Raw genomic sequence first — 25,163 nt, forward strand, 5'->3', positions numbered from 1 at the left:
AAACTTTATTTGTGCGCTAGCTTTTTCAAGGACGACGCGTTTCGGCGTTAGCCTTTGTCAAGTAACTTCCTGTATCTCAATCTGTCATAGAAATACGTGCACGTGATTCATAGACATAAACAAAATACTGTGATCTCGTATTTCATAGCAATTGGATTACACAATGACATAAACAACATTAACGAATGTTAATTTGAGCCAAATGAAATGAGTTGAAATGCAAAAAAATATATATGTAGAACGGATCAAATTAGAATCCTATTTCAACCGTATTTGAACGTCACCATCATTGATACGCATGTGTGTGAATCATAGAGATAAACAAAATACCTCAATCATGTATAGCAATTGCATTTCAAATTACATTCAATATCAAACAAACGATAAATTCATTGGTAACCATATTAATTTTCGTGGAGTCAATCAAATCACCATAATAATTATATTAGAATAAGTGCTCCTGTGTAGCGCAATTGCGCATCACTTTTGTTAGCTACTAAATGAGCAATAAAGTTACAATCAATATCAATCCAAAAAGAAGGGGGTATGCATCATTATTATGACCATACTTTGTCAATTTTATGGCATTCAATGTCAGCTTTTCTAGCTAAAGGCTACGTGATGAACATGTCGCTATTTGCAGTTTATAAATCAATTAAATTTATATTGCTTTTGAGATGAAAGAATCATCGGGGAAATACATTACAATACATGCTTATTTTTGGCGCAATTGCGCCTTGCTTCTATTACATACGCGGCAAAAATATAGCCAATGGTTGCCGCCTAAACAATTCATCAATTAATCATATACTCGCATAGCAATAGCATTTTCAGAAATTCAGAACATGAATATATTACCTATATCACGATATCTGTGACAGGTGCAGGAAGTACCCTTTACTCAGTGCTAGGTATGGGGAGTGATGGGAAAGTGATGTGTAACATTCAGATATGTCATTAAATGTGAAAAAGAGGAAGGGTATCAGGACACGATTGGACCAATTGGTTAAAGACCCACAAAATTATTACAGGACTGGATTCCACAATTGTGGTCGACACTTTTGTAGTGACCCAGATGGGGCATGTAATTTCATCCAACGAAATCCTATTTCCCTATCTTGATAAAACGTGAAATTAAAGAAAAAAATGTATCATAACTATTTAAAATTCCAACCCTGATTTGTCGGAAAAAATCCTTCTCACATTTCAAAGAGAGTATAGCAGAGGACTATAGCCCTATATGGGTTGCGAGTTCTTCTCCACTGTTGAGCCCTTTAGGTACCTTACAATCCAGATCTAAAATGAATTTGGACTCAAGTATTCTTAGATGTTTTTCACGATTCCCACCCCGTATATGTTTGGGGATTCTTCCAACTCCAAAAAATTGTAAACTGCTATTATCACTCCTATGAAATTCCGAATAGTGGCGTGCCACTGGGTAGTTGTATTCGCAATTTGTGATCGCACGCAAATGCTGGAGAATCCTTAATTTGAGTGGCAATTTAGTACTTCCCACATACCGGAGGCCACAAGGGCATTCCAGTACGTAGACAGTAAAATCGCTAGTGCAGTTGATTATGTGTTTTATTGGACATTTCTGTCCAGTGCCTGTGATATACTCTTTACAATTTTTACCATTTCGATCTGCCTTGCACATCCCACATGTGGTGAAACCATTGGGCATTTTTAACCATTGCAATTTCGTATCTCCATCGTAATAACTTTGGACTAGTCTATCTTTCAATGATCTAGCCTTCTTATATGTTACCTGTGGTCGTGTTCCTATGCAGTCACCAATGATTGGATCTGCTGTTAATAGATTCCAATGTTTTTTCATGATTTTTTCAAAAGTCCATGCACCCCTACTGAACTGTGTTATCATTCTCGGTGCATTGGAGTTGATTTCCTCATCTTCTTTTCTCTTAGCACTACTCTTAGATGGTTTGAATAGTATATTGTGCTGTTGTACGTCCTTAACCTTATTTTTGGCTATTGTTAGAGTTTCATCTTTATATCCCCTTGATTTGAAACGTATAAGCATAGTCTGTTGTTCTTTCATGAAATCCTCGTCAGTGCTACAGGCACGACGGGCTCTTAGTAATTCCCCATAGGGTATACTTTGTTTCAATGGGGCTGGATGGTGACTTGCAGCATGTAACACTGTGTTGCCTGCAGTTTGTTTGCGGAAAAGGCGAGTTGTGATTTTCTTTTCCCTTATTTCTACTGCTATATCTAAAAATTCACAGTAAGTTGTACTCATAGTGTGCGCGAATTGTAGATTCAAATCATTAATTTCTAGTTGTTTGATAAACTCTTTAGCTAGATTTTTCGAGCCATCCCAAATAAGGAACAAATCATCTATGTATCTGATCCACACTAGTATGTGATCAGTATACATTTGTAGTTGTTGTGTCCATACTACTTGTTCTTCCCACCAACCTAGGAAAAGATTTGATAGACTGGGGGCAAAACAAGTATATATATTTCCTAGGCACAATGTACTTTACAGCTTAATGTCTGCTATGATCAGACCAGTTTTCATTTTTGAGTGATCATAACTTTTGACTCCATGACCCATTACTCCTAAATAGTAAATTAAATCGGGCTTTTCTACTCTCAGCTTTTAGGTCTCTAGCTGGGCCAAAACCTTCTATTCTGCAGGGCATTTTTGCACCTCCATTTGTTCCAAATCACTTAATGGGACATGAGTTCCCCTGTCTTATTTGTTGAGATCATTTTGGTAATCTGCTCTTGTGTCAAGAACATATACGCTGAACCATCGGCATCCACTAAGTCTCTTCAACAAGCCCAGCCCCTTTCTGACTAGATATTTATCTGGCACATTCACTCTGTGACAACATATCTACTTGTTTATACTGATAATGTTTAGAAAATGTGATCTACTAAAATGCCTCAAATTCTCACACAGTTCCTTCCAGAACAGATATTTTTCCACAGTTTAAATTAGGAGGGATTCACCACGCTTGCTCCCCTAGCTATCCCACAGGTTCTCCTTTAGGTCTCCGTTCAATCTAGGGTTCGATTGGAGTCTCATATGAATCTCCTCCTCTAAGAGAGCCACTGCAATGTGACATTGTGCTCAACCAGAAACCAACATCTACTCCTACAAACAGCAAAGCCTATACATTTGTAGACCATGAAATTAAAAAAATATATCCTTATTCTTGCAGGAATGTTCAGCAATAGGAGGTTTCCTGATGCTTTGTACAGGATTGTGGCTAATCAAAGGTTCAATCCAAGTCCTGCTTATGCTGTTCTCCTTGTTACTACTATTCACCACACCGCCCCTTGGCAGAAGCTGAGCATCAAACCATGTGGCAGCCACTTAGGTGACAACTTAGGCACCTGTTTTCTTTGCTAGTATTCATATAGTGGAGAAGGAAACCAAGGGCTTTCAAAACTAAACTATCAGGTAGCAAAAGATGTCTAGACGTTCGCTCACTGTGCCCGAACAGAATCCATTTCTATTTACTGAGTCTCTCTAATATCATTAGGTAATATTCAATGTAGCTACATGTAGACAAAGTGCTGAAGGTATAAATTATGTTACCCTCTGATTTTGTCATATATTTGACATTGGGCTTCACTTACACCTAGTTTGGCAGTGATAGCCAGTTGCTAACCAATGTTCTGAGGCATTCCTACATAAAATATGGCTGATACATGACATATGTTCTGTTCATGCTACAGGAGTGTTTGTGCACTGTTAAAACTATTTTAATTTACATTTGTTAAGTGCCGAATTGTGCACTTCTAAACTTGTTTTTATGCAAGAAATCCAGTATTGCACTTTACTACAAGAGGTCTGACTATAAAGTGTTAACACATGCAAACAACATTTGTGTATGCTTGTCTATGCATGGATAAGCACAGTAAGGCAAAACCTATTGTCAATTCTTGAGCACTTTAAATTGTGCATGACTCAGTCCAATATGGCTGCTAATCTTTGTCTCAAACTCCACAAAGCAAGTAATGATCCCTAGTTCCAGAACTGAGCCATCACTAGTAGAGAAGTCTGGAAACATGCAAGCAGATAAAACAAGAAAGCCCTGATTTTACACTGTGTCTAGTAAATGCCAATACCCAGGGGTGAGATATTTACTAGCTGCATTAAGTAGCTACTATTCAGAGCTTTTGTTTGGGAAGAGAGTAATTACATATGTAATTAGTCCTTTCTACATCAGCATCTTTTTGTACCAGAATTTCCAACAAGTTTTCCTTTGGTGAATTTCAACAGGATTAATCAGTGAAGGTTTGGTAGCAGGAAATTGCGAGGGATGTGGTAATTACTGCAGTAATCTGAATTTCAGTCCCTCTGCAAACTCTTGAATACACAGGGATCCAAATTTACCCCATAGCTTGTAATTGTCTCTGCAAAGTAAATGGGAAATCTGACAATCAACCAAGCAATTCACATCAGTGGTGGCTCCATATCAGGGACTTTGTGCTGCAGCCTTGCCTCCCATGGATGTCGATTAACCAAAAAGCTAAGGATAGCAAACAAGCCATCACATACCCTTTGACCAGATGACATCACAGGAAGTGACATTGCACGACTCCTATGCCTTTCAATGACAAGGGGCAGGGTTGACATGTAAAATGTTAATAACAGGTCCTGCAACATTGTGTCAGGTGTCTGCAATGCAGTGACCTCCCTGACTGATGTCTTTTTCCGGAGCACAGTGTCTTCTGCGAAATGTTCATTTTTCCTTTCCTCTCTTTTAAAAATGTTTTCTGTAAAATGTTATCACAAACGCTGTTTAAAACTAGTCACCTATGTGGCTGCATGTGCACGGATAGGTAGCCACTACACCTTTTAAAAACCTGTTCACATGTGCACCTGCAAAGGACGCTATATTTTAATTGGTTTTTGATCATCTTTTACAAAAACTATTTTTAAATAGCACAGGCAATGGTAAAGCCAAAATATCAGCAGTCAACAATTGATCTATTGGCTTTATCCATGCTTGTTTATTTTACCAATGGATAGCAGTAGGAGTCAGGGCTCCTGCAGTTCAAACCTCTCGGCCTTGCCTCCAGGCTCCTGATGACTGGGGTAGGAGGAGGCTGAGAGACAAGCTATCTATAGATTGATGTCTAGAGGGTACATGTAAGGGGTGTGGTTTAGCTATGATCCCATTCAGCAGTGTGAGTAACAGTGAGTGAGATTGAGTATGAGTGAAAATGAGTAAGTGAGAGAGTGTGAGTATGAGTAGGGGAAGAGCATGAATGTGAGAGGGAGAGAGTATAGTGAAAGTAAGAGTGTGTGACTGAATAAGTGTGTTTGTTTGCGTGTCTAATGATTTTGAGACTGCTGCTGGCCTTGGCATACTCAATATAATTCTGGGCACCCAATGTAACATGCAGCTGCTGGCACATACTGTAAAACATTCTTGGCATTGGGGCACCAGTGGCAAAATGCAGGCCCTGGGGCATTGCAGGACATGTTGGCATCAGGGAGGGCATCCAAGATGAAATGCAGAACCTCAAATATTGGAAATAATACTTGAGATAAGGGGCCACCTTTGGCAAAATGCTGGTGTTGGCACACTGGAGATAATTGTTTGCCTCAGGGAGGGCAATTGTAGCATATTTGGGCTGAGGGGGTGGTTTGGGGGAAACAAGCCATGATAAGATGCTGGCTGTGAAATACTGGAGGATATGTTTGATATACGGGTGGCATATATCAATGGCAAAATTCTTGTACTGGAATATTGTATGTTATGATTGTCATAAGGGGGGTACCCATAAGAAAATGCTGGCATTGGCATAATGAAGGTAATTCTTAATACATAGGGCACGCTTAAGGCGAATTTTGAAAACAATTGGGTGAACTCCAGGCAAGTATTACTTCCCCACCACTTTCAAAGATCACCAGCTGCCATTGTCCATAATTTACATTTTTTGTCATGATGAAAATGATTTGTTGTTGCTTGCTTGTATTGGACCATTCACATATTTAAATTGATGTAACTCATTATGTAGGGTCTGGCTGCCGGTTGGAAGCTCCCAGGGGACCTGCTGGAAGGAAAGGATTTCCAGGAAGCAAAGGTAATAATTTAGTTTTTTGCTTAATAATGCACAAGACAAATGCCAGATTGCGTAACTTCTAGGTGACCAAACATCAAATACAAACTGAAATACAGAAGGACAGAGAAATAATACAAAAAAACATAATGAAAGACTTAACCAAAGTCTTTACGAAAATTAAGCTCAAACATCAAATCTAAGAGAAGCTTTAGCTGGAGCAATGTCTGTTAGACTTGGATTTTTCAGCGGATTTACCCTTACACTTTTGGCTTGTTGTCCTCCTGTTTTTGACCTTGAGTCTGCTGGTTTATTGTCTCTGTGCACTTTCTCACTGCTGTTCAGTGTTAAAGTTCAAGCGCTCCTACTATAATGTTATGATTGGTTTTCCATGATTGGCTTATTTGATTTACGACTAAGTCCCTAGTACAGTGCACTGTGTGTGCCCAGGGCCTGTAAATCAAATGCTGCTAGTGGGACTGCAGCACTGATTGTGCCACCCCCACAAGCAGCATTTCAAAGGGTTCTCAGACCTGCCACATGTCGACCTGGCAAGTGCACCCACTTGCCAGGCCCTAACCTTGCCTTTTCTTACACGTAAGACACCCCTCAGGTAGGCCCAAAGTACCCCTGAGGGCAGGGTGCAATGTATGTGAAAGGTGGGACATGTACTGGAGGGGAAACAGCCTTTTTAACGCAACCGTTACAACGTGTGCGATTACATCGCATGCCGTTGCAACGCAAAAGGTGTGCAGCAGTGGGTAGAAGCTGTTGGATTTAACTCCAACCCCTTCCCTACTGTTGCACACACTGGAGTTGGATTAGAAAATTAATCTATTCCAACTTTCAGCGCTCCCCCGACAGAAAGTCGGGGTAAAGTTTTGCGTTGCAACGGCATGCGATGTAATCGCATGCGTTGTAACGTCACATATTCGTACTGGTGTGTTGTACATGCCCTGATAGTGAAACACTGTGCATTTTGTTTTCAGTGTTGAAAGGCTATCTCTCCCATAGGTTAACATAGGGACTGCTTTGTAACCCTTTTACAAATGTAGCTGGCAAATGGGAGCTGAGTATGCCTGAACTCAGGATTTTAAAATACATCTTTTAGTAAAGATGATTTTGACATTGCGTGTTTTGGAATACCCCTTTTAGAAAGTGGATATTTCCTTGCCTAACCATGCATGTGGCTCTGACTGTTTTGTGTATAAGATGTCTTAGCTTTAGACTGACAGGGCTGGGTTGTGCATTCATACTAGACAGACACAAGGGGGGGAAAGTCCTGCCTTTCCTGAGTGTCTCATAGCCAGACTGAATAGACCTGGCTGCATTTGGAGTAGTGGGAGGAGGTTTACATGAACACCAGTACCATTACACAAGGACACATTCATTTTTGTTAGGCATGGGATATTAAGTGATTAGCCCAGAATCACAGGATGTTGAGCGTCAATGCCGAGACTCGAACCCGGTTCCCCAGATTTGAGATCGACCACCCTAGCCGTTAGGCTACATGCTCTCCCCTAGTTGTCGCTTGCACCTGAATGGACTGTGTCTGCCTCTCACAAAGCTGTCTCCACCTCCTGTGGTGAACCTGACCTGAGTCAACTTTAAAGGTAAATGTAGTATAAATATTGGGGCCCTGACCCCAGTACTTAAGAACACTTGTGGATCAAGAAACCTGGCAAGAGAAAGAGCTGTAGAAGCTATGCGGAGAGACTACCACTTTGCTGTGTGCTTTGTTGTGTTGGCTTACAGAGGCTGATTCTGTCTTGGGCAGTGAAAGGACTGGACTGGACGTTTGACATCTGTTTTCTCTGAGTTTCTCCAAGGGCTTGAAGTAGAGCTTGCCGCTTGTTCAAGAAGCCTCAGTAACAACAAAGATTTCAAGTTCATCTGCTACTTGCACTGGTAACTGTGTGTTTTGTGCTGCAACAGAAGATAAAGCAACCCAACCACATCAATGACGCCTCTGCCAGCCACATGGTCCGAAGGCACCGCCATACTTTGAACCACAACCCTGGTCTCACCAACGACGCAGTTCGATGCCGCCACAGAGCCACTACTTACACCATGACCTGTGGGCACCACACTCCGCACAGGCTTGCTTCACACCACTGCCCTGGTATCCCCGATGATGACACAATGCCGTCACCAGCGCCCCTGCATGCACTGTGACCTGTGGACGCTGCTCGTGGAGAACACGGACGACCATCCCACTTCACACCGCAGCCCTGGTCTCACCAACGACCACACTCCAAGCTGATATAGACACCGCTGCCTGCACCGTGGTTTGGGGGACCGCTCTTAAGTTACACAATGCCCTACCCCTTCCCACACGGCAGCCGTGGCCCACCGACATCGGCGCCATCGATTCCAGTTCATCAGCAGACGACAGCACTTCAGCAATGACAACGACGCTGCCTGCACAGTGATCTGCTAGCATCTCGACGAGCACCACTGACTCCACTGGATGCCGTCACTGAACTGCTGCCTTCACCGCGACCTGAGGGTACCACACGCCACACCACTGCACTTCGCGCCGCAGCACCGAAGCCCTGAAGCCCGCTGACACCAGCGCTCCTGACTTCAACCGCACAGAGTTCGATCTACAACGCGTGTGACTACAAGGGTTTGATGACTCCTGCACCAACCTCTGGTACCGACGCCTGTCGGATTTGTTGGTTCACGATGCCATGATAGCCCCAGATGGAGCCATCAACTTCAAGGAACTGTTTTTAACATCTATTTTTGCTTCATGAGTATTTTAAATAACTGTATGCTAGATTTATATTGTTTGGGTCTTGTTTTACACAGATAAATATTGGCTATTTTTCTAAAACTGGTGTGGTGTCCTTTTATAGTGTTTTCACTGTATTACTGCTGGTTATGTGCAAATGCTTTACACACTACCTCTGAGATAAGCCTGACTGCTCGTGCCAGTGAGAAAGTGCCATCTTTCTTGCATGGTATGCCCCCCACGTTTTGCTGAATTGCTGATATACTTTGACTGTGTGTGCCCTGGGCTCCTGCCAATCAGGTACCCAGGGCCTGTGTTCCTTCCCTAAAACTGCATGACAGCCTAAACTCAAGTGGCATCTCTGGCCACAGGTCAGCCCCTGGTAAATGGTACCATAGGTACCCAGGGCACTGTGACCAGAGAAGGCCCCTAAGGGCTGAAGCACTTATTGTGCCATCCTTAGGGGCCCTGTACCCTTACACACACACACTGCCTTTGCAGGCTGAGTGTCTAGGTGCAAAACTAAACAGACAGTCGACAGGGCACACATCCCGGTGTGCCCTGCCCACAACTCACACTGCCCTGGCATACATCAGCCACCCCTCTAGCTGGGTGCCCTATGCCAGTGGTGTGGGCACAGGTGCATGAGCCCTGTGCCCCTACAGTACCCAGGTCCATTCCTGGGCACTGCAAGTGCAGTGCTGCCATTTAAGAGTATATGGTGCTGGGAGATCATCAACACAAACTCCACAGCACCATGATGGCTGCACTGAAGACTGAGAAGTTTGATATCAAACTTCTCAGCACATTAAACCCGCACTGATGCCAGTGTGAGCTTTAATGTACAATGCACGACAGAGGGCATCTTAGAGATGCCCCCTGAACCTAACCTACAATCCACGTCTTGTCTGAGGGTCTGCCTATGCTGCCACACAATAGACACGTTGCTGGACCCCTGGGTAGAGAGCCATCCGCTCTCCTGGGCCTGCAACAATGCACATCCTGGGCGAAGTGCTAGGTCTCCTCCCCCAGGATGGGCAGGGGAAGCTTCAAAGGCATACCGCCTTTGTGAGCTTCTCCAGGCCACTTGCTGTACTCAGCAACTGGCCCCTACCGGTTCTAAACCCCCTCTCTGGTGGGAAAGACTGGCCAGAAACCCCAAGGAAGGACAGAGGGTGTGCCAGCCTCTGTCAACCTCACCCTTCAGGTGGGGGAGGTGAGGTGAAGCACATCTCCGGGCTCTCGCCATCTTGAAGATGGGGAGCCCTGCCCAATCAGGACTAGGCCACTGCCCCCCTCCCACAGGAGAGTGGCAGGATAGGGGGTACCCCCCCAGGGCAGGGACCCAGTGTTCCCTACCCTTTACCTACCTGTAACACCCCTAAATGTAGTATTTAGGGGCACCCTGAACCTTCCTTTCTTAGATCCAGATTCCGAAACAGCAAAGAAGATCAAGAGACAAGAAGACCTGCCATGCAGCTGCTCACAAGAGGAAGACACCAACTGCTTTGGCCCCAGCCCTACCGACCTGTCGACCCTCGAACCAGCTCCTGCTAAACTCTGGCATCTCCCGTGGCCAGAAACCTCACAAACCCCGGAGTACCTGGCTACCTTGTGACTCTAATCAACTGGGACTCCCACGAGCAGTGGTACTGCTCAAAGCAAGTAGCTGGCCACTGGCATCAGCCAGGAACCGCGAACCCTGCACACTCTGCACCCGCCAAGCCTGGCCTGTGCTGGAGTGAAAAATGACCCCGAGGACGTCCCCCCGGTGACTGTGACCCCGAATCCAGCACCCAAGGACCCACCTCGATGCTCCTGACGACGCCTGCAGCCTCAGAACAGGGACCCCTCCAACCGCGACTTCCAGATGCCAAAAGGCACCCCTGCACCCGGCGCCCTGTGGCCCCCTGTGCCCAACTCCTGGGTGCCTACCTATCCTCCATCTACCCTACTTACCTCTCGAAGTGGTGGTCGCACCTGAAGAATCTTCGTCCCCGAGCTTGCAGCCTTTGTTCGTTTTTGAGCTTCTCCATTGCAATCCATTGAGCGCCCAACGGCTCAAAAGCACCCTGCAACCAGCCGCCCGAGTGCCCCTGGTAGTGCAATCTCTACTCTACTTCCCCATTTGCCCTGAGCAAGTGACCAGGAGCCCAGCTCCCACAGCCGCGTGGCCTGCTAGCCAGCAGCCACCAACCAAGGGCCCCCTACCTCCCATAGGATAACATTGGGCCTAACTCACTCTGCACCCGGCTGCCCCTGTGCCGCTGAGGGTGTAACAACTGTACTGACCTGACCCTGGGAGACCCCTGAGTCTATGCCCAGAACCTTAACTCTGCCAGTCGAGGAGGAGCTTAGCGCTTGACCAAGATGGCCGCGTGAGCTCAGAGCTCCCGAGACCCTCGCGCCCTCCGTCGACTATCCTGTCTCTAATCCTGTCGGTATGCATGGCATCGTGTAGATGAGTCTTCAGGGAGGCGATTGATGCTATCCGCGGTCGGATCGCCCACCGGGAACCGGACTTACGCCTGGCGGAAGATTGCGGCCTATCTCCCGGGGATGCCAGGGGCTAGAGTTGGCAGGATGCCCGGCTCCTAGTTGAACAACAACGGCCAGGCGAGGCGTGAACTGTCGGACGGAGGTCCCCGCTCTTTCACTTTCGATTTCGCTCCCTTTGTCAGCCCTGCCACTGGAGAGCTCTGGGTGGCTTTATTACCCCAAGGACGCTCTGCGGGCTACTCTGGCAGCTCATGGCAGAACTGTTCACTCCTTATTCCTCTCCCTGAGAGAGACCCTTCATAACTGAACTGGACTGCCTGGAGTCCATTATGTCGGGCAAAGCAGAAGGGGATCGGCTGAAGGCTAAGTCTACCAGGCGGGAAACGTATACCCAAGTCAACAGCATGGACCGATACGCTCTCCAGAAGGCGTCACCGAGTGGATCGAGCCAGGCGCCGGATGCCCAGAAGGAGGACTCGCCTGTGGCCCCGGAGCTCTCCCTACAGGATGTCATGGGCGCGCTCGACGGGATGCAGACCTCGATGGGGAGACAGTTTGAGGCCCTGGCGCATAAGGTGGATGCCATCTTGGTGGATGTCAATCTGATCCGCTCGGACTTGGGCAAGACGAACGAACGGGTTAAGAACTTGGACCTCAAGACCACGGGCCTCACTGATGATGTTACGGAACTGCAGACCGAGGTCCGTAAGCTGAGGGCCGAGAGTGATCTCGTCACCCGCCGGCTGGAGGATTTTGAGAGCCGGGCCAGGCGCAACAACGTGCGAGTCATCGGGGTCCCGGAGTCCTCGGATGAGGCTTCGGCTGACCTGCTTGTTGAGGATTTGGTCCTTAATCATCTGAAGCCTAAGGGCCTTGGAAAGTTCTTTGCGGTGGAAAGGGCCCATAGGGTGCCGGGCGGGAGGCCCAAGGCGGGTGCCCCGCCGAGGCCGATCGTCGCCCGGCTCTTTCATTTTTGAGATCGGGACGCTATCCTGCAAGCATCGAGGGTGACGGGCCCAGTTCCCTTCCAGAACGCGTCAGTGAATTTTTATCCGGACTTCACCCAGCAGGTGCAGAGGCAGAGACAGGGCTTCCTGGGGGTGAAGCGGAGGCTCCGGGAACTAGATCTGAAGTATGCCATGCTCTTCCCTGCCAGACCGCGGGTGGTGCACGAAGATCGGACATTCTTTTTTGACTCTCCTGGGATGGCCGACGAATGGCTGGACGCTTTGCCCCGGCGACGGACGGGGGACGACACAGCCGAGGATGGAGACAGTGGCCGGGATGGACAGGGCTGATATCTCGGAGCCGCCCTGACTTGATTTGACTATACTTGAAGATTTGAATAGAGTGCAGTAACTGTGGAGGGTTGCGGGAGGACGAGGGGTGCTCTTTTCCTCCCTTAGGGTACTTTTTGTAGACTTTTGGTTTTGTAGGGCGACAGGCACACTGCAAGTTGGGGGGGCTTTGTAAGCTGCAGCAGGGGTGCAGGGTGGGGGGAGTTTCAGGGATTTGGAGTTTGTTGTTGGGGGGTTTATTTCTGCAAGGCATGATGATCATTTTCAGGGCTGTTCCATGGTGGCTCCTCGGGTGTGGGGTGGGCCTCTTTCCGTTTGAGGATGGGGGGTAGGGGCTTAAGTGTTATAAGCTGGAATTTAATGGTTTGGGGGATCGCATTAAGAGGGGGATTGTTTTGCAATTTTTGAAACGATCAATGCCGGATGTTGCCCTGCTGCAGGAGACGCATCTTATAGGTAATACGTGCTATGCCCTGAATAGGAGGGGGTATAAATTCATTGCACACTCGGGATTCTCTTCGGGGTCCAGGGGTGTGGGCATCCTAGTTAGAGCATCGTTGCCTTTTGAGGTGGATTCCACCATTGTTGATGATAGGGGGAGGTTTGTGGCGGTGGCGGGGCGGTGGGAAGGAAGGACTTTGGTTTTGGTTTCGGTTTATGTCCCGCCGGCCCTGCAGGCCTCCACGTTTGCTGATCTGGGTAGGGCCCTGCTGGATCTCCCGGGGGGAATGCTTGTGGTGGGAGGGGATTTCAACGCTGTTGGCTCCGGACTGCTGGATAAATACCCGCCCAGAGACACAGGGGGGGCTCAGAAATGGCTTCCAGACTTCCTAGACACGCTTGGTCTGATAGACTGCTGGAGGCTCCGGCACCCCACACAGAGCCAATACACGTTCCACTCCGGGGCACATGGTAGCCTCTCCAGGATTGATTACCTGCTCACTCTGGCCGCGCATGCCTCGTTGGTATCTGAGGCGAGGCACATGGCACGCGGAATCTCTGACCACTCGCCAGTGTGGATCCGGCTGGATCTAGGTCGGGAGGGAGGAGGGAGGGTGGCCCCCATCAACCCATGGTATTTCCGAGACCCCAAGATGCGCAGCGCCCTGGTAAAGAAGGTAGACAATTTTTTTAAGGACAATCAGGGAACCGTGGACTCGGCAGTGTCGCTGTGGGAAGCTTTTAAGACCGTGCTTCGGGGGGAAGCCCTCTCCCTAGTAGTGGCTGCCAAGAGGCGGAGAGACGGCGAGGTACAACAGGTAGAGGAGGAGATCGCGGCTCTTGAAGGGGCGATGGAGGAGGGGGTTACGGAGTCCTCACTGCATGAGCTTTGCTTGAAGCAAACTGAGTATAAGGACCTGGTGACGAACGCCGCTAAGACCCTCAGTAGAGAACAACAGGGCCGACTGTATGATGTTGGTGATAAGGCAGGGAAACTCCTGGCGTGGCTGGACAGAAAAGAACGGGTCAATAGAGTGGTGCCAGAGTTGACGGGAGAGAGGGGAGAGGCGATTGTGGAACCTGAGGGGATTGTAAAGTGTTTCTCGGAGTATTTCTGTAGGGTTTATGCCTCTGTGTCGGATAGGCCGCCCGAGGACTCGTGTAACCTCCTCCGTGATATCGAGCTGCCCTGCCTCTCTGCTATAGATAGGGACGATTTAGATGGTGACATAACGGTCGACGAGGTGGCGGGGGCTATTCGCGCGTTAAACTCGGGTAAGGCCTCTGGACCGAACGGATTGCCGATCGACCTGTACAAGCTGTTCCCGGATAGGGTCGCCCCTCACCTGCGCGCCATGTTTTTGGAGGCGCGGGGGGATGGGACCCTCCCGTTGGATCAGCGGCTGGCGTCGATTGTGGTCATACACAAAGAGGGTAAACCCCGAGATAGGTGCGCCTCCTATCGGCCCATTTCACTTCTCAACGCTGAGCCGAAAATTCTGGCTAAACTCCTGGCGACCCGTTTGATTAGGGTACTTGGCGACTTGGTCCACCCGGATCAATCCGGCTTCATCCCGCACCGAAACACAGCATTAAATCTTAGGCGTCTTCATGGCGTAATCGCCAGGGCGGGCACGCTGCGTGAACCGGCTATTGTGGCGTCTCTTGATGCCACGATGGCCTTTGACACGGTGGAGTGGGCATACTTGTGGGCCGTGCTGGCCAAGTTCGGCTTTGGTCGCGGTTTTGTGAGCTGGGTGAGGTTGCTGTACGAGGGGCCGCTTGCGAGTGTGGTGGTGAATGGTCGGGCATCGACTCCGTTTCAGCTTGGGAGGGGTACTCGGCAGGGTTGTCCCCTGTCGCCTTTGTTGTTCGCCCTCGCCCTTGAGCCGCTGGCTGCGTGGATACGTTGGCACCCGGATATACGGGGCCTTCGGTGGTCGCCTGAATACGAGGACCGTATCTCGCTCTATGCCGATGATATCCTGCTGTATCTTGCCTCACCCAAGAAGTCACTTATAGTGGTCTGTGACGTACTCACATCTTTTGGTAGGAACTCGGGTCTCGTTATCAACTGGAGCAAGTCGTACTTGTATGTTCTTAGCGGCGGGGTCCCACCGATCCCTAGAACATGTTCGATACAGGTCGCCCTGCAGGGCTTCGTGTATTTGGGGATATTTATCTCCATGGACCCTGCTGTGTGCTATGAGAAGAACTTGCTCCCCCCCCCTGGCACGCCTGAGGCGCGATGTTGAAGGTTGGCGGAGGCTGCCGCTCTCCCTCGTTGAGCGTGCGGCCCTGTTCAAAATGATGTCTCTTCCCCGCTTCCTCTACGCCCTCCAGAATACTTTGGACTGGGTACCGGCCAAATACTTTCGGGAGGTCGAAGGCCTCCAACGGACGTTGCTGTGGGATGGGCGGCCGCGAATAGCTATTGCAAAGTTGACGCTTCCATGGTACGATGGGGGCATTGCGCTCCCAGACATCCGACGGTACTATTGGGCCACACAGCTGAGCGCGATCAATCATGGGTTTTATGGCCCTGCCCTCAGCCCTGGGTATGCCATGGACAGGTGGTTGCTGCGTGGTGGTAACTACTACAGGGCGTTATACTCGCGGTCCCTAGACTCGTCCCTCACGGGCCCCACCGGTGTGGCAGTGCGGGTGTGGAGGATGGCAACTGACTCGCTGGGCTGGAAGGATAGGCTCACCCTCGCTACCCCATTGTTTGAATCGGAGAGATTGGGAAGGCTTTGGCATACAAAAGGCTTTGATAAGTGGGACCTGATAGGCATCTCCAGGGTGGGGGATGTGCTGCATAAGGGGAAGGTGAAGTCCTTTGAGGAGTTGCAGACTGAGTATGAGCTGGGGCCCTCCGAGTATTTCAGGTATATCCAGCTGCGCCACGCCCTCCGATCAGTCCTCGTGGAGGGTGAGAAGGTGCCGGAGTCCTCTCCTCTGGAGGACCGGGTCCTTGATGGTCATATGCCCGAGAGCACGATCTCGCTCATATATAAGAAACTGATAAACGTCCGGGCGGACATGCTTTTGGGGCTGAGGGAACAGTGGACTAGGGATGGCCTCGAGTTGGATAATGAGGACTGGCAGTCAGCTGTTTCTTCTCCTAAGGAGGTTGCGATCCCGTCGCGTCTGAGGCTGGTGCAGCTTAAAATACTGCACCGGGTGTATGTGACGGGGCCGAGGCTGGTCCACATGGGGTTCTCGGAGGACGGCCTGTGCAGGAGGGGGTGTGGTATGGTGGGTACTTTCCTGCACATCATTTGGGAATGTGGGGTCATTGTAGACTTCTGGAGGAGAGTCCATGCAGTTATGGGGGAAGTGACGGGCATTGTTGTGCAGCCGGAGGCGCGGTGTTGTCTCCTGAATATCTGGGGGCCCACTGACCTCGATGAGGCGCGGACCCAATGGGTGACTCTGGGTAACATGGTCGCTAAAAGGGATATCGCTCGATTGTGGGGCTCCTCGGGACCCCCTACACTGACTGCGTGGAAAGAGAACATGGACTGGAGCATGTTTAGGGAGAAGACGGTCTACTGCTCTAGAGGCCGCCCCCGGAAGTGGCATGCCATCTGGGGGCGGTGGAATCAATACAGGGGGGGAATATGTCTTGCCCCTGATCTGGAACCTCCCGAGGAACAGCTTTCCCCCTGACCTTCTTTCCAGCACAGTCTGGATCATGAACCATTTTGGCCTCTGCTGTCCCCCTTCTTCCTCCTTACACTGTCTTGTAACTGGTAGATGAGTGGGGTCCGGCCTCCCCTGGGGGCTCTCACCATGGGCTTTCAATGTTCTTGCCTTGCTGGGGTTTGTTGTGAGTTTTTTGTGTTCACTTAAAATTGGACCTTTGCACTTCTCTTTGTACTGTACTGGGGACGCATCACTGTATCTAACTCTTAATGCTGCCGAACCTCCGGGCTGTCGGCTGAATAGCTGTGTCCTGATTTTTAAATAAAGGTTTTTCAAAAAAAAAAAAAAAAAAAAAAACTCTGCCAGTCGAGTACTTACCCAAAAGCCTATAACTCTCTTTTCTTCCATAGGGTACCATTGACTGGTTTCACTTGGAAATTCTTCTAAGTGTGGAGTTTTTAAACTTTAAAATATTCACCTAAAATCAACCAAGTAACGAAAACACTCACCTGCTATCAGGAGATATCCCAGTGCTGGATCTTGGTGCCCAGCACTGACCCTGAAAAGTAATTAAAACCGTACTTACCGCTAACCCAATTTTCTTCCATAGGAAACCATTGACTGTTTTTCTGTGAAATTTCTTTTGCAAACTACAAATATTCTTTAAAAATCAGACCAACTGTGAAAACGTAATTACTTACCTGTTTTAGATAGATGTCCCAGTGCTGCGCCTAGGAGCCCAGCACTGGATTATAAAAGTAACAAGAACATACTTTACCGGTAACTTGAATTTCCTTCTATAAGATAACATAGCCTAGTTTTTGCTGAAAAAGATTTTAAGTGTCGATTTTGCAAACTTACAAATATTCGTTAAAAATCGCCTGTATAACCCAAACACATTCTTCCAACTGTTTACAGGTGGTGCCCCAGTGCTGGGTCCAGGATCCAACACTGAGTTAGAGAAAGTAACTATAACCCCACTTACCTGCTAAGTGAAATTCCTCCCTTAGGATAGCATTGGTGATTCTGTGAGAAAAAGTTTCCAAGTGTCAACTTTTAAAATACCAAAATATTGCTTAAAAATCACTACTGTAACCAAAGTGCTTTTACTCAACTGTTTACAGGAACTGTCCCAGGACTGAATCTAGGATCCAGTCTTGTGGTAAGAAAAGTAATCCAAAAAGTAATCTATTGCATTTTACTAGGAATTCCCCATGAGCTCAATGTATAATTGTGTTTGAAATTGTGTTGTCTATTGCAACAACTGTATCTATTGCATCCAAAGTCTATTGCCTATTGAAAAGTACTTAACTAAAGTATCTCATTCTGAGAAGTATATTTCTAACAATGTCCCCCTAGTGGTGAATCCTGAGTGTTATTAAGAGCTACAGTATGTAGTCTTGCTTGGCAATGTTACAGTGCAGTGGTTCTTAATATTTTGACTTTTATGGACCCCCACTGAATCATTATTGGAATCCAGGGACTCTCATTACGTCATTAGCAAGGCAATTTCAGTGATGTGAACCGCAAAACAAAACACAAAAATACAGAAACAAGCATTCATTAAACAAATACACAAACGCTGAAATATTTTATTTAATTTATAAATAAATATAAAAACAAAATAATTTTATTGGGAAGGCTGAAGCTTTAAAAAATTCTATTGAGGTCACCTATTATCCATACTGTATTCTGTTTGATGCACTTGCATTGCTCCCACAAATCAATCTGAGGATACCAACTTAATTTTTAGCCGCAATTTCAAATTCCTTTGTGTTTACAGGACAGATTAAAATTCTCAATTTCACATGTTCCTTGTTTATTCATATAGACGTTATTAATCGATTCTGATCATATTTAATTATATAAGCAGTTGCAGCCCCCCTGAGTAGGTGTGGCAAACCTTGAGGGGTCCCTTGAATGCAGTTAAGAACCACTGTTATAGTGGTTTAGGACTAGTAGTGCAAAGTGCCTGACAGATGCTTAGTATAACCAGTGACTATGTAAGGGATCTTGATTTAAAAATATTGTATGTAAATTTAACCCATGTGACTATTTTGAAATGTTAAGCAAAGACACACAGATGATGGATGGAATGCAGAGCAAATCAAATATTCACCCCAGTCAAAAGATCTGGGTTAAATACATCGTTCTTTTGCTCACCATGCCAAACCAGTTCAGACCCAGCCATATGCAAATCAGTCTTGACCCTGTTCCTCATTGGAACTCACTCCAGTGGCCCGAACTGCCAAGCCAGGTCCTCCCTGGACCGGAAACAAGTATCCTGGGACCAATTTCGGGACATCACCCCTTATCAGCCAGGCTAGCTTAAATCCAGTGGCACAGTGAGCCCGGGACCCACATCTGAGCATACTCGGCGCACTTAGGGTGAGAAAGCAAAAGATGCACAGATGATGGATGGAATGCAGAGCAAATCAAACATTCACTCCAGTCAAAAGATCTGTTTTAAATCCATCGTTCTTTTGCTCACCATACCACCCCAGTTTAAACCCAGCCATATGCAAATCAGTCTTGACCCTGTGCCTCATGGGAACAGTGCAGCCCGAACTACCAAGCCAGGTCCTCCCTAGACCGGAAACAAGCATGCTAAAATATAGTGCTAAATGACAATTTTGCATTTTCCATAAATTCTTAAAATGTATGCAGAAACTCATGTAATTACACAAAAGTGTGTTCCACAAATTTCACATGCCGCTACTAATATGGTGGAGTGTAGGGGGTGGTGATTGTCTGGGAGTTCCCGGCACTGTTAAGAGACCATAGTTACCATTCAGGAGAAAACCCTCCATTCTTTGTGTAGCAGACTTTGACTGAGGTTCCACGACCAGACAAGGTAGACGAATCACCATCACTTAAGGCACAGCTAATACTACACGTTTGCAGAACAGATGACGGAGCCAAAGAACTATTTGCTGATAGGACTTCTGCCATCCATCTCAATTTAAACACCATGAATATGCCCCCTTTCCTCTACCCGCGGTTTCTGTCAGTACTTTGCTTAATAGCAGAGGTGCTCTTCTAAAAAACTCCACTAGCAGGCCATCTTCTTTTTGGTGTCTTCTGCATGCGCTTGTAAAAATGTTTTAGATTTCCATTTTACAAGTAGGTTCACCTGATATTGTTCCAATCTTTGAACGTCAATTATTGCATTACGATCCGTGGATTTCCCTTACTTTTGTTGTGGGTCATACTTAGTTCTATAAAGCCTCGCACCTACAAGCTTGGCACCCACAAGTTTGAGAAACCCAATTCTGAATCATATTAGAATTGACTGAGTTGACAAGTCAGTCGCAATAGTTGTGATTTTTGAAATTTTTGTAATTTTTTGAGCGCCTTGTGTAATTGTTTCTGCACTTGGTTTGTGCGATTCTCAAGCAGCAGAAGTGTGTTCCGCGCTATGATCAACACTGTGTTACTGGTCCTGCCAACACTGTGTCACTGGTGCTGCCAACACTGTGTCACTGGTGCTGCCAACACTGTGGTAGATCTGGAGAATCCTGGGCCATCTCCAAGATGCAGTTGAACAAATATTTGTGAACTCCATTTACACTTGAGCATCTCAGATATGCTGCAAACATATGCAGACATGCTCCATCTCAAAACATAGGGCCTCCTAATTCACAAAGCCATTTACGCAGTAGTAATCCCCACATAAAGGAATGAGAGTATGAGTAGCAAGGAGTGGTTTCAAATGTAAATTTTGAATTCCCACAAACTCATGTTTGTGAGTATTTCCAAGCAGTTATCCACCCCTTTGCAGCCTGGATAGGTCGGTGTTTTATTCCAGCAAAGGGTTGGGGTAACTCCCCAACAGGGTGGGAAAGGGAATGGATCACTGCTAAACTTGATGTGACTGTAGGAAAGGGGTTTCTCCATGAGAAAATATATTTTCACTTCTGAGAAAAAAAAGAAAAATGAAAAATAATTGTATTTGCACATCAGGCTGTCTTTCAACAGTGCGTAATTGTATACTATGTACAACAGTGCCTTTTCCAAATATCAGCCTTCAAAAAAATCACATGACTTACTTAGAAGTATGCCTGGAAAGCAGTTATTACTGCTGAGTTTTGCGAGTTAGGCAACATTTTAAATCTGCCCCTTGAGCAATAGTACATATTAGAGGGTAGGTTTGATTTCAGCTAGTTGCTGTCTATGAGCACTTTGAGAAACCCAGTGACATGGGGCAAAGGTATAAATGTAGATACAAATGGGTATTTATAGGGCGTGAACCTAGCTGAGGAGCAACAAAACATTGGTAACTAAAAAAAGCAAAATATAATGTGATAATAACACCTAAGCAGTGCTTTATTTATGCCGGGGGTTGCTGGTGGTCAGCACTGACATTTGTGGGGGATCAGGACTTATTTTCTATCATTAGAATCTGACCAACAGTAAGAAAAGTAGAAAACGGTGGCAAAAGGAAGAAGGAAGAGAAAGCTATTAAAACAGTGGCAAAAGGAGAAAGAAGGAGAAAAATAACTCGTAAGGGTGAGAAAAAGAGACACTAAACCAAGAGTGGTGGAAGAAAATGGAAGAAGAGGAATCAAGACTGAGCATCCTTGTTATTTCGCAACCTAACCCTTCAGCATCACCGGAAGCAGGCTACTAAGAAAACCCCTTACTTTGTTTTGCAAATCATGCACTACATCCAAATAAACATCCCATGAAGTATTATGGGACAAACTGGTCCTCTCTACAAATGCAAAGAGGAATCTAGTTTTATGATGTGTACTGCCCTCTGTTGGTAATTTGTTATTTCCTCCTGCATGGTTTAACAGCTTGAGTCTTATCATTATTCAGGTATGAGAGGGATACCCGGGTTCTTTGGAGAACCGGGCCCTGATGGATATCAAGGGTTTAAAGGATCCAAAGGTGAAGCAGGAACCTCCGGTGTGCCAGGACCAGAAGGTAGCGTATCAATCAAAGTTCATCTTATGGTACCTCCAAGACAATTTCCATGTCAGACATTCATCCTGAACACATCTCCATCATTTAAGTTTTAGATGTACACTTTTCTGGTTGGTCATGGAGGGTTAATGAAGCATTTCTAGAAATGTGTCCTGAACATTCCTTAATAACTGCAATTTTAGATGTGCTTTTTTAGTGAAGTTGCTCTTCCACTTCTGCGTTCCTTTTCCTATAAGGAACCGACGTGCTGAAAAAGGGCCAATGAAGTACTCTTAAACTGCTAAAACTGTTTTTTGAATTGCTCTTGATTTTATCGTCAGTTATATTTTTTTTTATATAATTGGGATTCAGATGGAACACTGGGATTTACCTATTCCAGCCTGATCCTCCTTTCAAATACAAGCTATTTTGCCTTCCTTTCACCTAAATTTGTAATTTCCAATTTGTTCAATCTTCAGAATAATCACAGCAACATCCTCTTCTTCACTTCCGGTTTCCTAATTTCAAATACACATTAGAATGCACCCACTTCACTGTTTTTCCTACTGAATGTATTGTTGGTACCACATTGGTTATACAGACATTGATTCCTATAAATGGTGCTGATACTCAAGTTTGTCTATTCGAGTAGATGGATTACCTGTTAACATTTCACAATAGGATTCGTTGGACCTCGGGGAGACAAAGGCTTGCCCGGTTTTCCTGGGCAGGAAGGACCACAAGGTGAAGAAGGACGAGTAGGCGTTCCAGGATCGAGAGGGAAAAAAGGGGCCACAGGTGATGTTCTAGGAGCTTCAGCAGGATTTCCAGGAGATCCAGGACTACGCGGACCACAGGGTCTAAAAGGTGAACAAGGACAACCTGGAGTAAAAGGCGTCAGCGGTAAGCCTTTGTTTTTGTTGGATATTTTTCTAGTGTTAAAGTACCCTTGCTTAAAGTTTTTTAAATTCCCATCAAGGTCATTGCACAGTCCAGCAGGCCATATTCTAGATTGGTCCAAAGTAAAACTTGTCAAGTTATCCTACAAGAGAAAAAAAAAGAAAATATTGTATATCAGAACACAAAACTCTAAACGTATATGTCCATCTTAGAAGATGAATAAGAAATTAAGCAATTTCAGCTCAATTCATATTTCTCCATTAATCAAGCCAAGTGTTCCTCCCTCAGGATACAGGGGGCTTGATAAGGGTGATGTGAGTGAGGAGGGAAAGTCCAGAAATCTAAATGCCGCACATCAATTACTCTCTATTGGACACTCTACACAATAGTCCAAAAAGCTGACCACCGGCAGCAGAATTTAAACTATCTTCCAGCAAGTGACACTAAATTTTCTCTTCGTCATCTTTCTACGTTTTATAAACAGTATCAAAAGGCCAGGGATAGTGGAAGCGACATCACTTGCTCTTAGACCACGTATGACATCAAAGAGTTTACTCCTAACCACCTTCAACAAACTTTTATCAACTGTAGATGGGCCAGTGCAGGGGCAAGGAGTGAAGCTATAGTAAGCAAACAGGGGTTTTTGATTCCAGATTGCTTGCTGTTTGCCCCTCTGCCTCCATGAGCAGAGAGACCGGGTTTTGCATGGCCAGTGCCAGAGATACCAAAGTGCAAGTCAGGCATTAACTGCTACCACAGGAACCCCTAAATTAAATCAGTGTAAATTACATTCTCAAAGTTTCACTTTCTAAAACCTGCCATTTTTTCATCTCTAAGAAGTAGTATACAGTATCAATCTGAAGTTACAAATACATTTTCAAAGGGACAGGTGTATTGCCTGCTCTCTAAGCAGTACATTTGGTAGCTTATCGAGAGCACCTCCTATTTGCCCATTTCTAATTCCTACATCTCCTAATTGTCCATTACTAATTCCTGCATCTCCTATTTTTCCATTTCTAATTCCCGTATCTCCTGTTTGACCATTTCTAATTCCCGCATCTCCTATTTGCACATTTCTAATTCCTGCATTGTCTACTTGCCCATTTCTAATTCCTGTATCTCCTATTTGCCCATTTCTAATGCCCGCATCTCCTATTTGTCAATTTCTAATTCCTGCATCTCTTATTTGCTCATTTCAAATTCCTGCATCTCCAATTTGTCAATTGCTAATTCCTACATCTCCTATTTGTCAATTTCTGATTCCTGCATCTCCTATTTGCCCATTTCTAATTCCTGTATCTCCTATTTGCCCATTTCTAATTCCTGCATCTTCTATTTGCCCATTTCTAAATCCTGCATCTCCCATTTGCCCAATTCCAATTCCTGCATCTCCTGTTTGTCCATTTCTAATTCCTGCATTTTCGATATGTACAAAGAGATTAAAAAAAGGTAATGAACATTAGTTCTGCCAGTGCAGTGACCTCGCAAGCCAACATTCATCAGGTGAGGAGTAGGGTTTACTACCATGATCCTGATTGACATTTAAATATCGACCAGACACTATATCGTGGCTAAAATATAGGCTACCAGATTATCATAAAGATAAGTATATTTTGGTAAGTATTGGATTACAATACTTGAATCCACATATATGTACCTTGCCAATATATACATCGTCAAGGTATGCAGATGTATTGTCATGAACAATAATTCTATACTTACCATCAGAATATTCTGATAGTCGATAATTATGTACCAATATTTTGGGAAGCAGGTTTTTTGTACTCATTATTCTTATGCCACTGAGGAGTGGTAATCCATAAATTGACATAGAAACTAGGACAGTAAAAGCTCTGATGGTGAGAGAGAGAGGTGAGAAGTAAATGTTCTGAAAATAAAATTGCTGAAACAATATTATCCAAATATATTTTTGTATAACAAATTGAAACAGTGAGATTAAGGATACACCTGTTTTTTTTCTGAACGCAGTGTAATTGACTGTTTGGTGCTGTCAATTTCGCTAACATACATATGCTTACGCTTCAGTGATGTTTGAGAAACATTGTCTAGGAAATTGCATGTCATGTGTCTATTGGCAATGTCAACAGTGTGTTATTGATCATTCTGTCCAGTTTAGGTCATCAGATCTTCCTATGAAGGCTGACTTGTTTCACAAAATATAATTCAGCTCCCGAGCCAGAGGACGGTTGCATGCAGTATCTGATGGTTTGCCAGTAGAACAGTTCGCTGTCTTTGTCATTCACCTTTGTCAAGCTCTTCCCATTCATCACTTGCTAATGGATTGTTTGAATACGTTATTATCAGCGGCGGCTCCTCCTCTGTGGAGGAGGTGTGTTGTCCCCTCTGCCTGAAAACAGCAGGAAAGGAAAAATAAAACTATCATAAACACCTTTTATTATCATTTTATTTTCATTTTCAAGACAAGTCTTGGTGGCGGGACCAGAGGGATCACATGCACAGGAGGAGTGGTAGTGCACTGTCAGTGCGCATAACTGTTTGGCCGGCGGTCACGCACTGAAGCGCTCTCCAACCCAGCTGCATTGCTGGATTGGAGAGAGTAGGCATTGGCTTGAGAGCACAAATTCAGAGCTCTCAGGCCAATACGGATGCTGCTCTCATGCATGAGAGCAGCATCAGGATTGGCCGCAGAGGAGGCTGGGAGC

General features: G+C 45.9%; 1 protein-coding gene across 1 annotated transcript in view; it reads left to right on the top strand.

Moving 5' to 3' along the window:
• COL4A2 (collagen type IV alpha 2 chain) overlaps positions 1 to 25,163 on the top strand; it is a 633,759-nt gene that overhangs the window by 484,563 nt on the left and 124,033 nt on the right. The window contains exons 27-29 of the mRNA XM_085622168.1: positions 6,007 to 6,072; positions 21,493 to 21,600; positions 22,261 to 22,482. Of these exons, the coding sequence (XP_085478294.1) occupies positions 6,007 to 6,072; positions 21,493 to 21,600; positions 22,261 to 22,482 (396 nt within the window). The remainder of the gene's footprint in view (positions 1 to 6,006; positions 6,073 to 21,492; positions 21,601 to 22,260; positions 22,483 to 25,163) is intronic.

This window comes from Triturus cristatus, chromosome 8 (assembly GCF_964204655.1).
Source record: "Triturus cristatus chromosome 8, aTriCri1.1, whole genome shotgun sequence".
NCBI lineage: Eukaryota > Metazoa > Chordata > Amphibia > Caudata > Salamandridae > Triturus > Triturus cristatus.